This window comes from Babylonia areolata, chromosome 2 (assembly GCF_041734735.1).
Source record: "Babylonia areolata isolate BAREFJ2019XMU chromosome 2, ASM4173473v1, whole genome shotgun sequence".
Lineage (NCBI taxonomy): Eukaryota > Metazoa > Mollusca > Gastropoda > Neogastropoda > Buccinidae > Babylonia > Babylonia areolata.
Genome location: NC_134877.1, coordinates 8537791 through 8554620, shown reverse-complemented (window position 1 = coordinate 8554620; position 16830 = coordinate 8537791). Strand labels below are relative to the sequence as shown.

Genomic DNA, 16830 nt, shown 5'->3' with positions numbered 1-16830 from the left:
TCAAAAAAGCACATCACCAACTATACAACCCATTGCACTACAAGAGGCTTACAAAAGACCCCACAGAAAAGATAGCTAAGGAGTCCAATAGATTGGCTGAACAACTTCATGAGAAAGAGCTCACTGATGATCAAACCTTACGCTGGGCCAAACTGGATCCAGGAAGCACGAGATGCCATCAGTTCCATATGCTACCAAAGGTGCACAAAACTTTGCAGAATCCCCCTGGTCGCCCAATAGTGTCGGGGGTAAATGGACTAACCGAACACCTATCAAAATTAGTTGACCACTGGCTTCAGCCATACAACTGCCAACTCCCAAGCTGCATCAAGGACACCACTGACATGCTCCGCCACATTCAACAGTGGAACTATGAGTACGGACCATTTTCAGAAAGCACTCGTCTTGTAACCATTGATGTGGTAGGTCTGTACAGCAATATCCCACATATTGAAATGCAGGAAGCAGTGGGATACTACTTACGGAACCAGCCAAAAGGAGACATACCACCAACGGAACTGCTTCTGAAGATAATGTCACATGTCTTAGAAAACAACGCCTTCCACTCTGACGGCCAGTATTTTCTCCAAACATTTGGAACAGCCATGGGCACCCCCATGGCCCCCACTGTGGCATGTCTGTTTATGGGATGGTTGGAGCGACGTCTACTTGCAGACAGCCCTGTGCCCGTTTCTGAGGAGATGTGGAGACATTTCATTGATGATATATTTGTGTTGTGGACCGGCACTGAGGAAGATCTGCAGAAGTTCACAGATCACTTGAACAGCTACCACAACACCATCAAATTCACTGTCAACAGCTCCTTGGACAGCTTCTCCTTTCTGGATATTCTGATACGTCTTGAGAATGGCTACCTGCAAACAGACCTCTTCACCAAACCAACAGATGCTTGTGCGTATCTTCATAAGTCATCCTGCCACCCACGCCACATCACCAAGAACATTCCATATGCACAGTTCCTTCGTCTCCGCCACCTATGTTCCAACAACTCTACCTTCCAAACCAGGTGTGATGAGATGGAGGGTCAGTTCTTACAGAGAGGTTACAAGCCAGACAACATCAAAGAAGCAAGAGCTAGGGCCAGCAAGACACCAAGGCAACAGACACTGACCAACCACAACAGACCAAAGCACAACAGGACGCCTATGGTCATAACATACAATCCAGCGAACCCACCACTACAGGCATGGTTTCATGAACTACAACCAAAACTCCACACCAGTGAGCGCATGCAGAAAGCCATGCCCACACCTCCTACTCTGGCGGAAAGAGCCTGCCGGTCGATAAGAACGCTATTGATGCCTTCAAAACTACCTGCTGCTGAACCTGAGGCTGACCCTGGCTGCTTTAGGTGCAACAGAGGCACAGCGCGATGTGCTGCTTGTAGACACCACCTGGTGGAATCCCGCACCTTCAGAAGCTCACAAACAGAAGAGTCATTTAACATCAGGCAGAGACTCACCTGTGACAGCAGGAACATAATATATGTCCTGTTCTGCGATATCTGTGCACACAAGCAATACGTGGGTCAGTCCCAGAATTCTCTCCGGGAAAGAATATACCAGCATAGGTCTGATATAGGTTTGAACAATTCAGCAAAGCGAACGTGGGTCACAATGCACTTCCACGAGCCTGGCCACATGCAGGACAACATAAAGGTCATGGCCATTGAAGAAGTACATCTGAAGAATAAACAAGCAAGGCTCAAGAGGAACAGTTCTGGATGGCGAAACTGAGGACAGTCCACCCTTTTGGTCTCAACACGCTACAACTGGATATCTGAATTTATTTCGACCTGAAAGCTGTGTTTGACAATGACAATGGATCAGTTCCAGAGACAGAATGGTGTGAATGCTAACCTGTGTGAAAACAACAACTACTGCTACTACAACAACAACGACAATGACTACGACTACTACTACTACCACCGCAACTACCACAACTACTACCACTTCCATGACTATTATAGCAACTGCAATCACTACTGCGACGACGACAATGACAACGACAACGATAACCATGACCGCTACAAATACTACTGATTGTGGGTGTGGAGGCGACGCTGGTGCTGATTATGGTTAGATGTCCTACTATTCTAGTTCATTCAGTTGTTTATTTTCTTTTCTTTTATCTCATTTATTTATTCATTTTTACATTTTTTCATCAATTAATCATAGATGTAAAATTCAACCCTTTCCCTTTCTTTCCCCTCATCAGTACTTTTCTTACATGCCTCTTTTTGTAATACAGCCCATTGTTCTCAACGATTTGATTGTTTATAATTGTAACCCCCCCACACCCTTCCCTTTTTTTCCTTTAAAAAAAAAAAAAATCGTTCTTATTTATCTATCTATTAGTTTATTTATTTATTTTATTCATTCATTTTTTTGTTATTTTTTAATTAATTAATTAATTTTTTTTATCGTTTTATTTTTGTAAATTCTATTATTATTATTATTAATATTATCATTCTTAATCTTCTTTTGATTACCCCCCCCCCCCCCTTTAAAAAAAGAATTTTCTTTTCTTTATTTATTTATCAGTGATTTTTATTTCATTTTTCTTATTATTGGTATTATTTATTATTTTATTTCTCTACTGTTGATTGAGTTATTCAGTAAGTTAGGTTTTAAGGAACTTATTTTTTGACAGTAGAAGAAAACAGACAATTGCAATTCTTTAGGCTCTGGGCGAAACCTGGCATAGTGAAATTGCATCACACCATGTATGTCATGGCATGCTTATGTCATAACAGCTATGTAAGAGTGACCTTGGTAAACATGTAAACAACTTATCCCTTGAGGAAGGAATGTGATCATTCCGAAAATTTGGAATATTTGACAGATTGATGTGTTTGTTTTTACTTTTTTCTCTTTATGATATATATATATATATATATATATATATATATATATAATATATTTGTGGTTGGTCCGTCAGGATCGACAAGGACCATCTATTCATCCTAGGGGTGGGTGGGTTGGGCTCTGTGGGTGCGCAGATGACTGGTCAGGCTAATCTGTGCCCAGAAGATTCTGACACAGTGTGGACAGGGGATGGTGGCGGCTGTCGGGGACTTGCTGGCACTGCTTTTCCTGGCAATATCATTCCAATACACTATCTTCCCCATATGCTGGATTGGTTAGTGACTCAAATTACGCTGTTTATCATGTCTTCTCTCATTGTGCACACTGAATCAAACCAAGAATCCCATTCATGCTATATTGTTACAGATCAATAAAAAGCATGGATTGGCAGTGTACCTGAGAATCCGGACAGGGACAGGGACATGTTTCTTCAACACCTTCTTAAGGACCTCTGCACAGTCGTGGCCAATCTTCTCCTCGGTGAGGGATTCCATGTACAGGGCTTCCTTCCCTGAGAGCCAGCCTGAAATAGTCACACTGATCAATCCTCTCTGGCAACAGCAGGACTAAGTATATCAATCAAATAACTTCACTTATAAAGTTAGTTCACTTACTCAAGGAGGCATCACAGCATTCAGACAAATCCATATATATATATACGAAACACCACATCTGCTAAGCAGATGCCTGACCAGCAGTGTAACCCAATGCGCTTAGGCCTTGAACAGAAGGGAAAAAAAGGATAATAATAATAATGGGTATTTATGGCACTTAATCTTACCAAAGCCCTAAGCGCTTACAAAAACAAAAATACATATAGGACAAGTATACTAGGATGAAACAGCACAGGCATCAAGGGACAGTCACCACTTTCACCACAATTTTGCCATTCTCTTATCACGCACACAACAGACACACATGCAGAAGGGACACACAAACTGGAGAGGAATGAAATAGAGATGCCAATGAGGATGTGAAAAGAGTAGTTTTATGAGAAGATTTGAAGGATGACAGAGAAACCGAACTGCGGAGGGAAAGTGGGAGCTTATTCCATGAGAACGGGGCCTGGAAAGAGAATGAGCGTTGCCCACGGTCTTGGTATTAAAGCGCGGGATACGGAGAAGGTGAGTGTCAGATGAAGAGTGCAACTGTCACGAAGGAGTATACAGATGATACCATCAAATGAATGAATAAAAAAATTATAAAAAAGGAAATTTATAAATAAAACTAACAATAAAATATGTAACTTTGTAAGCAAACAAATAAATAAAATGAAATGTAGAAAAAATATTAATAACAATGACAACAATAATTAATAATTAATAAATAAGCAAATAAATGAAATTTATAGACACAGACAAGCACACACACACACACACACACACACACACACACACACACACACACACGCACATATGCAAAACACATATGCAACAGTATGCTGTCTCACAGATCTATATGAAAGCACAAACAAATGTACACATAAAAGCACACGAACCCTGACACATACACACAATTCCCCATCTCCATTACCCCCTCCATACACATTCCTACATATCGCAGCTTCCACAGCACACACACACACACACACATGCATGCGCACACCCATACCCCGCCACCCCCTCCCTCCCCACACACATACGTTCCTAAATTCTAATGTAAAACTACTAACTTGTTTGAAAAAAAACCTCAACAACTCCCAATTGTCAAAACAGTATAATATCTTCTTTAAAACAAAAAAATTAAAATCACACCATACATTATATGTACATGTTATGTGTATGTCTGTATGATCAGATTTACAAAATATATTTATAATCTTTTATAATCATGTTTTAAGTACAGCAAATGACTTATATTAATCTGACAAATAATTTCATAAAATCATTTGAGAATTTAACTGACCTCAACAATCCACTACTATTACTCTGGTCACTTTGTCATTTATGACTTATTTTAAACCATAATATCAATAATAACAATTCTCAAAAAAAAAAAAAGGAAAAAAAAAGTGCAGATAAGTGGATGCTTTACCAGTCAGATAAAATTTATTATTCACTGACTGATGTATGATTTCATGTTCAATCAAAAATGACATGACAATCTTCATTGCTTAATTTCAAGGCTTTTTCGTTCCTTTTAATTCTCCCTTAAATCAACAATCATCACTCTCTTGTCTCTGAGTCTGAGTGCTTGTGCAATTTTTTGTGTGTGATTAAGAACTGACATGTGAGAGATATATTCTTTGCTGGGGAATTATAGAATGCATAGTAAAGCGCTTTGATTTGTTTATGCACAAGATTTAGCGCTATATAAGTACCATTATTATTATTATTATTAATACAGTAGTGCTGGAAGGAATCCTGTGAAGAACCCTGCTGTTGTGTTATGATGATGATGATTTGGATACTGACAATGTGACATAGTGCCTACCCTCTATAAATACCCCACCACATAGGCAGCCATACCTGTCCCCTGTTTTCAGGGGTGGTCATGCTGTGTATGATCTTGTTTCCATAACCCACTGAACACTGTATATATATATATATATATATATATATATATGATATACTGCATGTACATGTAAATTATATATACACAGAAGCCTGAGGGGCTTCAGGCACTATGAGGTTTGCACACGTTGACCTTGGAGACCGGAAAAATCTCCATCCTGTATCCACCAGGTGCGTCGAAACCGATGATCAAACTATAGAAAAGAAATGGTTAGAATCCAGCGCTCTAACCATTTGACTACCACACCCGTTACTTAAGTGTCTATGTAAACTATAACAGTTTCTCTCTTACTAGTCTTAGTCTTAGTGCTTTAGGAAGCACTGATAATTACACTATCTACTGATTCATTTCATTTTTTCTTGACAAACAATTTCTCCTCTGAAATATCATTTGTAATATCTTAATACAAAAACAATATTTTACATAATCAATATGAGTATACTTTCTTTTTTGTTTTTACAGTAAAAGAAACATAAATAACCATATCATTATTCATTTATTCATTGTCATCATTCATATTTTCTTTTCTGGTCTTTCCTCAGAAAGGACAATAACCTTTCACCACTTAGGCACTTTGATGTTCAAAGGATTTGTTCTTTTTTTTTTCTCCTTTTAATATCAAAAGGATTAAAGTGGCATAACTTATAAATGTACGATGTGTGTCCTCATTTCTCCATTAACTGCTTTTTTGTTAAACAGTTTTTTAGGCAGACAGATTTGCTCTTTTTTCTTTGTTTTTACTTCAATATAATTAGAAGGAACATTACATCATATGGTTGTTTAAAGGAGAAAAACAAGAGAGGCAAGGCCTTCAAGACTCACTTGTGATATGTAGTTTCATCAAACAAAGGAATTATGAAAGAGAGAGAGAGAGAGCAGCAGCAGCAGTGACCCCGTCAAGAGGCCTCGTTAAACGTCACTAATCTATGACATACATAGTACGACGTTTTTTTCCAGGACCTAATTCTAAATTATCTCACACTGTGTACAATCTGCTACTTCCTGAAAAATTACTACTTGAGAGAATGTACATTGTGAAAGGTCTTCACACTGAGTGTAAAACACAAAAGCCTTTCTATGTACTGAATAACTTTTTCAAAATGTAATGTTTTAGATGAGAAAGATCAGTTTAAAAACAATTTAATGCCATGCTTCAAAAATGATTAATCTCCCATCCAATTAGCTGCCCCAAAGAGATTTATTCATCAATGTAACTTTCAGACTAAACGAAAGAAGTTCCTATTTGAAGAAAAATGGTAAAAGTGACTTCTGTTGATCAATGTTTCAGTGTATCAAATCAAAGTGTCAAGTTTTATTAAGAGAAGAATTAGAAATAAAAAATGTAACAGTAAATTCATTGTGCAAATAATTTGGCTTTTTCTATTTTTTGTGCCCACCCTAAAGGTACGTACATTGTCATAAAAAACAGTATGAGCCAAAAGAAGAAAAATTTCCCAACTTTTGTGCTAAATTTGGTGTTAAATCATAGAGTATTTCCAGAAAAAAAGACAATATTAAAGTTTACCACACACACACACACACACAACCGAAACTGGGTTATAACATAGACTCACTTGTATAAACAAAGTGAGTCAAAAAAGGAAAAGAAAAACTAAAACTAAAAACAATACCAAGAACAAAAGAGGAATGAAAAAGTAAACAAACAAACTGCCAAGCAAAATCAACGTAAAATAAATGATAAAGAAAAAAGCAAAGGAAAAAAACAAACAAACGTTATAAGGCTGTTTCATATATTATTTGAGGAAGAAATTGTACAAAAAAAACACAAACAATAAAAACAACAACAACAACAAAACACACACACACACACACGCACACACACAAAACCAAACAATTCCACATTCAGTTTGGAGTCTAGTTCAGTTCAGAATGAAATTGTGAACTCTTTCAGATAAGGAATAAATGAAATACATTATACAAGCAAAAGAGGAAGTACCTTTTTTGACAACACACAGAGACACACAAAAACACACATCTATCTATCTCTCTCTCTATATATATGATGTATATGAAATACACACACACACACACACACACACACACACACACACACACACATATATTATATATATATTTGTAGCCAAGCACTCTGCTGGCTACGAGCATACAGATTTCCCTGAGGAGGAAATTGATGAAGGAAATCTCTGAACGGCAGAAGGCCACCTGCAAATCCTGGCGAAGAGGCACAGAATGCTGAAAGGTGGCTGAAGTGGCAACAGTGCAAGCCTCCACAGCTATCAGAATTCTGCATTAACGGAACTGAAGATGCCTAAGGTTCCGATGTGTAGGCGTTCCGACCCAGCTTCCCCCTCCCCCCCCCCCCCCCCCCCCCCCCCCGGCCCCCCCACCTCCCCCTTTTTTTGTGTTTACATACACAACAGTAGTGTTGTCTGTGAACGCACGAATGTTCTGGATGGCTTCCTCCCATGTGGAGTGGAAACAAGCCCAGCGAACTGCTGCAAGTTCCAGAAGAGTGAAGTTTCACTTGGCTCCCGTGACGACCCAATCATGGCTGCAAGGAGAGTGCATCGTGAAGAGTGCCACTTGAAGTATGGGGTCACTGGAAACCCCTGAGCCAGAAATGGGAGGGGAGGGGGGGTTGGGGGTGGGGGGTAGATAAGCTATTGCTGATTGTCTCAGCTCTTAGCTCATCTGGAGCAGAATGGTTTACTTAATTCCCACCAGTCAGCTTATAGACGTGGTCATAGTTGCGAAACAGCCCTTCTTAGAATAGTGAATGATTTGCTTTCGGGATTTGATGAGGATCAGATATCTGTTCTCGCTCTCTTTGATTTGTCAGCAGCTTTTGACACTATCGACCACTCTATCCTCTTGAACAGACTTAAAACTTCCTTTGGTATTCGTGACACTGCACTAGCATGGATCACGTCTTACCCGTCAGATCGTACACAGAAAGTGTGTGTAAATGGTACATACTCTAGAGTATCTGCCTTGAAATATGGTGTCCCACAAGGGTCCGTCCTAGGTCCTGTTCTTTTCGTGCTGTATGCGGCTCCTGTGTCGGATGTCATCAGTCATCATGCGATGTCGCATGAGAGCTTTGCTGATGACACACAACTTTATCAGTCGGCTTCCATAGCTGAATTTGATGCACTGGTGACTCAAACACAGGAGTGCATTGCTGGCCTAAAGGACTGGATGACTCTCAATCAGCTGCAACTAAATGATGATAGGACTGAATTCATGATAGCCTGTCCAAAGAAGTTTCGTCACATTCCTTCCTTTCCTTACTCTGTCCTGATCAACAGCACACCTATTTCACTTTCTCCTGTTCGCAGTCTTGGTGTAATCCCTGACCAGTCTCTTTCCTTCCAACAGCACATTTCGAATATCTGAAAAGGTGCCTATTTGGAACTGCACAGAATCAGTTCTATCCACCACTATCTCTCAACCAATGCAACCAAGACACTTGTATGCGCTCTGGTTCTCTCAAGATTGGATTACTGCAACTCTCTTTTGGTCAACCTTCCCAAATATCTATTAGACAGACTCCAACGAATTCAGAATAACACTACCAGACTCATTTGCAGAGCTTCTAAATTTGACCTCCTTCAGTCTCTCCACTGGTTGCCTGTTTCTGATTGAATAGACTATAAGCTATCCACTCTGACCTTTTCTGCAGTCAACGGATCTGGCCCCAAGTATCTTTCTGAACTCATCCATATCTATACCCCGTCTCGCCAGCTCCGTTCTTCCTCTGATACTCGACTTCTCAGGATACCTCACGTCAGAAGTAAGACCTATGGACACAGATCGTTTTCTTTTCAATCGCCAAAGACGTGGAACAAGCTCCCTGATAACCTCCGTCATTCTGATTCCCTCGCATCTTTTAAATCTCGTCTCAAAACTCACCTTTTCCCTCAGCAATAAGTTCAATTGTAGCAGGTCCACTTCCTTTTCGTTAGGTGTGCTTGACTATGTGTGTATACATATGTATGTGTACATAACTACATGCATGTATATGAATGTGTATTGTGTGTGCGTGTTTATGTAAGTTTGTGCCTGCCTATGTGTGTGTATGTGTTAGGGTAGCTGTTAGATACACATGTATGTTAAAATGTATGTATGCAGTGTGCGTGCGTGCGTGTGTGCGTGCGTGCGTGTGTGTGTGTGGTCACATTTTGGTGTGTATATGTAACATAGATATAAGGTTTTATGTTATCAAAAGCGTTTTTGTAAAGCACCTAGAGCAGATTTCTGGATAGTGTGCTGTATAAGTATCCATTATTATTATTATTATGTATTTCCAGGAGCCAATCTCCGAGATGTGCATGATCCTGGGCTAAGCCCTCTGAGACCAGCCTGGTCTCTGTGCAGCGTGACCTGAACATTGAAACCTCTGTGTCCAACCATTATGGACCGTATGGTAAATTTCGTTCCTAAGAAGTCAGAGGACTGGCTTTGGGAGAGAGAGCAATTTCCCTTTTGTTGCGACAATCCCTGTTGTGTGCACCGCTCCAGAAATCTGGATGTGTGAATTGTACACAGGGCCTGTGACTGCGAAGTGGAGTCAGGTGAGTAGGTACCTACCTAAAGGAACTGAACTCTGAACTGAACCTGGAAACCCTTGCCAGCCCCACCTTCGGCAGAGGACGGGGAGCAATGAAACGACCACAGGGGAGGGCAGAGAACTGGGTTACCCTGTCCCTCCACATGAACCTCAGGTACCAGTAGGATGCCGGATGAATGAGGATCTGGACACGCACAACCTGCAGGTTTAAAGCAGTGGCACAATGCACTGTTGAATGGTCTCTCAAATGAGTCCATAAGAATGTGGCCCTGTTGAGGGGGACAAATCCAGGATTTGTCACCACCCTCTCGGGACCTTTGGAATCACCAGCAGGTGTCTCTAAAACCCCGGGGCCCCAGTTTGGGGTCTGATGTCATGCCTTCAAGAAGCCATGAGATATCCCAGTCATCAAAATGCTGTCATGCTCCTCTGACTTGGGTACAGAAGAAAGAGGAGTGGGTCACAGAGGAGGGGGAAACATCTGCCCGAAACAGCATGCACCCCAATTGCAGCCCCAAAACAACAAAGTCCCACTTCATGCAACTGTTGTACATGGGAGAGAAACCCTACTTGCCGGGGCTAAGCGACTGGAAGGTCTGAAAATGAAATGTGTCCGAGTCATCAGGGGTGTAAATAGGCCCCTATCTGTGCAGGGGACAAAGACCCAAGAGGGAGTGCTGCTGGGTGGGAACTGACAATGAGGCAGCCTTTTCTTCTCCTGGGTTGTTAGAGAGATAGATGACAGCGCCCCTTCTGGCATGCACAGAGTGGATGTGCTGACTGGTAGTAGTGTCTGCCTTAACCGTCAGGCACGCAGCCACTCTGTCACCCAAAGTAGTCAGCCGTGGATGGCTGAAGAGTTAATGAGGTTCAGGAGAAGACAATTCTGAACCTTGCAGGAGTCCACGCTCATCACCCACATGACTGGCCCTGTGAGGGAAAGCAGCCAAGGCATAACACTGAGGAAACATGTAGCAGGCACCGACCAGCCTATGTGTCCCCCTCAGTCAGCCATCATGAACAAAAGGATGGCCGAGGTTGTCAAGGAAAGGCTTTGTGTCCCTGTCCCACCCAAGAGGACATCACACTATAGAGGCTGTGTGAACGGGGGTGAACAAGGACCAAACCACACCCATGGAAGAATCCTTTTCATTTGTCTGTCTTCTCTGTCTAATGAGATACTTCCCCAGGGGGACAGACCCCAGGGACAGACAGACAAGGACTCCCTAGTGGGCAGGGGTAGAGAAAAATTACCCCTGTCACTGTGGGCGGATTTAATTAGCCACCCCAGTGCCATCTATGGGAACTTACGGCAATAAATGGTCCTGGGGGTGGTGCTGTGTTGCCACAGAAGGGTTAACCCTTTCACTGCCAGCGAGTTCAGAGTGCGACACTCCCTGGCACCAGCTGATTTTCAAGAAAGAGCAAGAAATTACAACTACTGATTTCAAATTACTATAACTTTTTTGTTTTTGAACCAAATGACTTCCTGGGGTTTTTTTAAGTAAGAGGAATGATGGAATTTTTGTGTTTTGGAGCAATAAATGATGTGGTACAAGTGAAATATTTTTATTTTTGTGTTAATTATTATGTTGTTGTTTTTTTCAATAGAAATTTTGCACTTCGACACATTACAGACATAAACAAAGACAGGTACAACACAAACATCACTGCAATTCAGTTAAAAACAAAGCAAACTCACCAACTGAAGTCTTCAGTACAACTGTATTTCCCATGTAATGGTGTAATCCAGAATATAATCCATGGGAAACACACAAAATGAACTTGCGTTTTTGCAGAAAAATGATGATTTCTGTCACTTCACTAGAAAGGTTTCATCTGAAATATCTTACTGTGGTGGAACTATATATACACTTTACAACTTTGATGAAATGATGAAACTGAAATACTACTAAAGTCAGAAAATAAATGAATGGAGGTAAAATATATATGTATACAAATATGTACACAGGTCTGAACTGTTCACTGTTGGAGACCATGAATTTTGGCTGCTGCTGCTTTCCTGTAGTCCTCCACACTATGATACAGTTCAAAGCAAAAGTGGGACACATTGGCTTCTTGCATATTATGGTTCCAAATGGCAGGATGAGCAACCAGTATGTCTGCCAGTAGTCCTTGTTTTCAGGCTTACAACACAGCCCCATCGCGATCTGAAGTGCTGTGTCTGCCTTCATCTCAGGGACAGTGACATCTTTGGCAACATTTAGCCTTGAATGTTGACTGAGTTCAGTGATGCCTGACAGCAGCTCCTCTGCATATGGATTAGACTGGTCAGCCATGAGTTGGAATGCTGATTCTGGGAAGAAAAGCATAAAGAAGTCCACTGGATGGAAGTAGTCAGTGTTGACAAGGAGACCTGAAACACATGAGCAAAAAAAAAAAAAAAAGAAAAAAAAGAAAAAAAAAGAAAAAAAAAAGAGGAAAATACAATCAGTAATAATGATATAACAGCTGATTCATTATCAACCAATGATAAATACTGCAAATATAAGATATCATACTCATAAACAAGTGCACAAATAGCAAAAACATAGATTTTTACACAGGCATTGTTTTACACAGTGTATCTCCATAATCTTCACAAGAAAAAACCCTGACATGAAATATCTGTGTGGTAAATAAACATACTGCTCTTGCTCTTCAATGTCTTCCACTTGTCTGATACAATGCACACATAATTTTATATGGGCTACAAGTGAATGAACAGTGCACCTCTGTCCATATAAAAAATAAGTGCAACCTCATCTTAGCCACACACACTCTCAGTGACATACATGTGCGAGGACACACACACACACACACACCACACACACACACACACACACAGAGCTCTTACCCGTTTTCTTTGTAAAACTTAGAAGCCATTCTGCTGGACAGTATGGATCATCCATGTGGTAAAACACACCCACTGAAACAAATCAAGGTTTGGCACAGCTGTTCTACCATGCCCCCTCCATCCTGGTTGTTGGCATGTAGTCGAGCTTGACCCACGGCCATGCTGTGTTGTTGGTCTCCGACATGACACAGATGCTGCGGCTTGAGCAACACACTCTTCCCCTTCATTATCACGGTCACTTTCAGCTGCCGATGTGGTGGCCATGGCAGGAACACATGCTCCACTCATCTGGCCATGCCCCGTATGCTCGCGACTTGGTACTTGGCTTGGTGCCCAGTCACCACCACTATCACTCTTCCCCTCAGACAATGAAACTTCTTCATTATCACACAACAATTCTTTGCCCGAATCTTCATTTGCTGGCCTGGCTGCAGTCTCAGTTGCTCAATAACTTGCTCAGCTGTGAAGTGGCATTATCTGCTTGTTGATACAGCCATTTTGGAAAATGAAAAGATTGAAGTTGCGGATAAAACTATAATAAATTCACTCAAAAATTTGCATAAGTACTGAAAAGATGGCGTCAATCGATAGAAGGGGATTCCCCTAGTCACATGCACAAAATATGGCCTTTCAAACCTCCACAAAATAAGAATGGTAGGTTTGTGAATGACCTACCCTGATCTGGTCACCTTTTGGCGACATTGGCGGTCTCCCTAGTGGGTGCTGAAAGGTGACAACGGCGGCCAAAGTGTTAATGGTGACAGTGTGGTGTGAAGGGCAGATACAGAAGGCTGATGGCAGAGTGACCCAAGTGGGCAGGGTCAGCCCCAGTGCCGCCAGGAAGGAACTGGGTTCAGCCTGGACTTGACCTGTCACCCAGGAGAGGGCAGGAAAAATCGTCAATATTCTCCCACTCTTCAGAACATTGTTTAAAAATGGATCTCCCAGACCATATTGGGCAGGGTCGCCTCACACCTGGATATACCCAAGGGGGTCTCCAGATTTGGGTTTGCAGTCCCTTGGGAAGAAGAGTGTGCCAATCAAAGTTACCTGCTGATTATCCCATTCATGCCTGCTGCAGGGCTAGAGCCCATGGGCCGCAGGTCCAGCAACGCCCACAAGGGTTGTGCTAATCTCGACACTGTGCGCCTCCTCAGATGGTTAGGAAGGGACCCATGCATGCCCAGAGGGCATGAACACCCATCAATCTCCCCAATACAGGAGCGAGTGGTAATAAGAAGCCACAAGCTTCACTGACCTTGTCTGGGTGACCCATAAGCGGTCAGTCCCTAGAGGGAGGCGCTAGAGACCCTCGACCCCATGTAAGGGGACCCCAAGGGAAAGAGTCCCTGAGAGGGGTGCAGGTGACCATGGAGACTGCCCTGACCAAAGGGTGGGTGTTCACAACCAAACCCTTTGGTGCGCAGCACCCGGTAAGAGGTGCATGGCAGAGTTCAGGAGGGAGAGGATGAGGGGTTCTACCCAGGCCATGTAGCAGCCAAGCATGCACCTTAGGTGCATCTGCATCAGGTTTGAAAAGGAGAAATCACCCGTGGAGGGTGACTGACCCCGTGAGACCCTCCTCAAGGGTTCCTGGAACTGGGACCTCCAGTGGGGGAGACAGTGGCCCCGTAGGAGTGAGGTCCCATCCAAATTAGGTGTTGGGGCCGTGGGCCGACCAGACGTGGACAAGCCGGAGCCACCCAACGCACATGTGCGCTGTGGCCTGATGCACAACCAAGGGTCCTGCCTGCAGTATGCCCTCCCATGGTGGTACAGATGACCACAAGGGAGGTGCTGGCAGTTGTAGAGGTAGTCCCGACCCACAAGTGCTCGGTACTTCCACGATGAGCTGCGATCAAGTCCTGGTGGAGAAAAATACTTGGGGCAAAACGTGCTGGGCTGAGTGACCAGGGAGGCAGGTCCGCAACTGAGCCCAGAACATACCAGGAGTGAAAATGCCCTGTCATCTCCCATGGGGCAGCAGAATATCTTGGCTTCCTAGATTTGATGAGGTAGTGGTGCAAGTACACAAAATGAAGGTGATGATGAGCTGGATGTTGTCATGACTGAGAAATACTCAGTCCCTCCACAGTGCTGGGCTGAAATCAGGGTAGGGAGAGGGCCTAGCACTCTGCTGTGCCCGGTGTGGCCACAGGGCGAACCCCCTTTGGGGAATCAACCCATGGCCGCCAGCCAGAGGGTGTCGGGAGAACATCTTCAGCCAAGCTTAAAAGTGAAGGAACCAAGGTCCTCACATAGCACCTCATGAAAAGAGGTGGGGATACATGCATGCTGGGAGGCAGTAAGGCCTACTGTTCTCCTGACTACCTAAGACTGAGTTAGGGGAAAGTGCAAGCTTTCCCCACCTGGGTAGGCTGACCCAGAGGTGCTCTGTCCCAAGTGGGATGCGTTGGTGACCAGAAAGGTTACCCTGACACCAACTGGGCCACTCCAGGTGATGCGGTATCGGTAGGCATCCGCAGTAGAGCACCAAATGTGTAGGGTAATGGGTGCTGGGCTGAATCCGGGGAGGATAGGACCTGGGGTCATCCCGGGCCCTCCCAGCAGCCCAGAGTGTGCTGGTGGCGCACCCCTGTATGGGTAGAACGGGGGGATCTACCCGTGAGTGGCAACCATCCTGTGAGCCCATCCCCAGGGCTCACTTGGACATGAACATGGAATGAAAAAAATAAAGAAAAAACTTGTCCAGGTCCGCAGGAAGTCCAGTAACCTGTCCCGACCTGGGTTTCCCGAGACCGCCTCACACGTGCGTGCCTCCCCCAGCATGGGAGACTCAATGGACAGCAGCTTCACCTGACAAGCTGGTGGGTGCCACACGCCCCACATCCCCTCCCTTAGGGATACTGGGGTGACTCGACCTGGGGAGAGCACGAGAGTGTGGCCCTCCCAAAGGCCATAGGTGTCCGCCCCTACTGAGGGAGGTGGGGGAGGGGACTCCACATGGGAGGGATGGAGAGAGAGAGAGCAGTGCCACCACTGAGACCCTGTCCATGAACAGAGAATCTAGGGCTGAATTACGCCCCATTGTGACATCATGTCTGGCTTAAGTTATAACATGAGTATACCATAAGACTGGCTGTGACAGAGAGTGAAATATATATATATATATATATATATGTATGAATATGTATCTGTATATATATATATGTATATGTAGATATACTTTCTTTTTTTCAAAAAAGGCCATCTCATGTGCTTGCTGCTGTATTTCTGATGCAGGGAAGTAACTGTGTTCAGGGTAGTCGATGTCGTGTTTGTGGAGTATCCTTATGTTTACAAGCTGCTTCACTTGGAAGGTAAAGCTTTTGTTTTATTGAGCATTCTTCATCAAACCGACCGACTGCTTCATATGATTTTTGTCGCGACTTTTGTCTTTCGTGTGGTGATGTGGTGCCAAAAAGTAGATTTCAGTGCACAAAGAATCACTGACGTCAAATCACTGGTAATTGCATGAATATTGATGTCATCCATGGAGTTTGTCGTATGGGAGTGGCAATGTTTTTTTGTTGTAGTTTTTTTTGTTCAATGTCGTGTTCATGTGTTGCTGTTAGTCTTCATTCTCATTTTTCTTTTTGTTTAGCTGAAGGGTCAGGGTCATCAACTAGTGAGTCCAGTAGTTTTTTTTAATCTTTTTATTTTATTTTTTTCCTTCTTTCCCGAATAGTTATTCCCATGGACCAACTGTCCTTAATGACAGATTTCGGGTAGCTGAGTGCCTAGCTATCTGGTCAACCTACTGTCCATAACATTGGCAAGCTTGTGTTGACGCTGGTTCTGTGTGCTGGTTTGATCAGCGGGTCAAGTCCAGGTTTTCTTTTTTCTTTTGTTTTGAAGTGTCTCCTGCCTCTCTCCATGAGGTAGCTGCTGTGGCCGTTGCTGTCGTCACTTGTGGTTTGTTTAGCTGAGGCGAGGAACAAGACGTCACCTACTTGTGCACCCTCCTTGTGAACACAGAGCGTGTGTGTTGTGTTGTGTGCACATTGTCTGGGCGTGCT

At 43.2% G+C, this 16830-nt stretch overlaps 1 protein-coding gene across 2 annotated transcripts in view; it reads right to left on the bottom strand.

Annotated features, from left to right (window-relative positions):
- Positions 1–16830, bottom strand: part of LOC143297246 (spermine oxidase-like) — a 60396-nt gene that overhangs the window by 8157 nt on the left and 35409 nt on the right. The window contains exon 3 of one of the 2 annotated variants that reach the window (XM_076609496.1): positions 3285–3411. In XM_076609496.1, coding sequence (XP_076465611.1) covers positions 3285–3411 — 127 coding nt within the window. Of the gene's footprint in view, positions 1–3284; positions 3412–11664; positions 12332–16830 lie in introns of those variants that run through there. The other variant, XM_076609489.1, reaches the window with a different exon arrangement.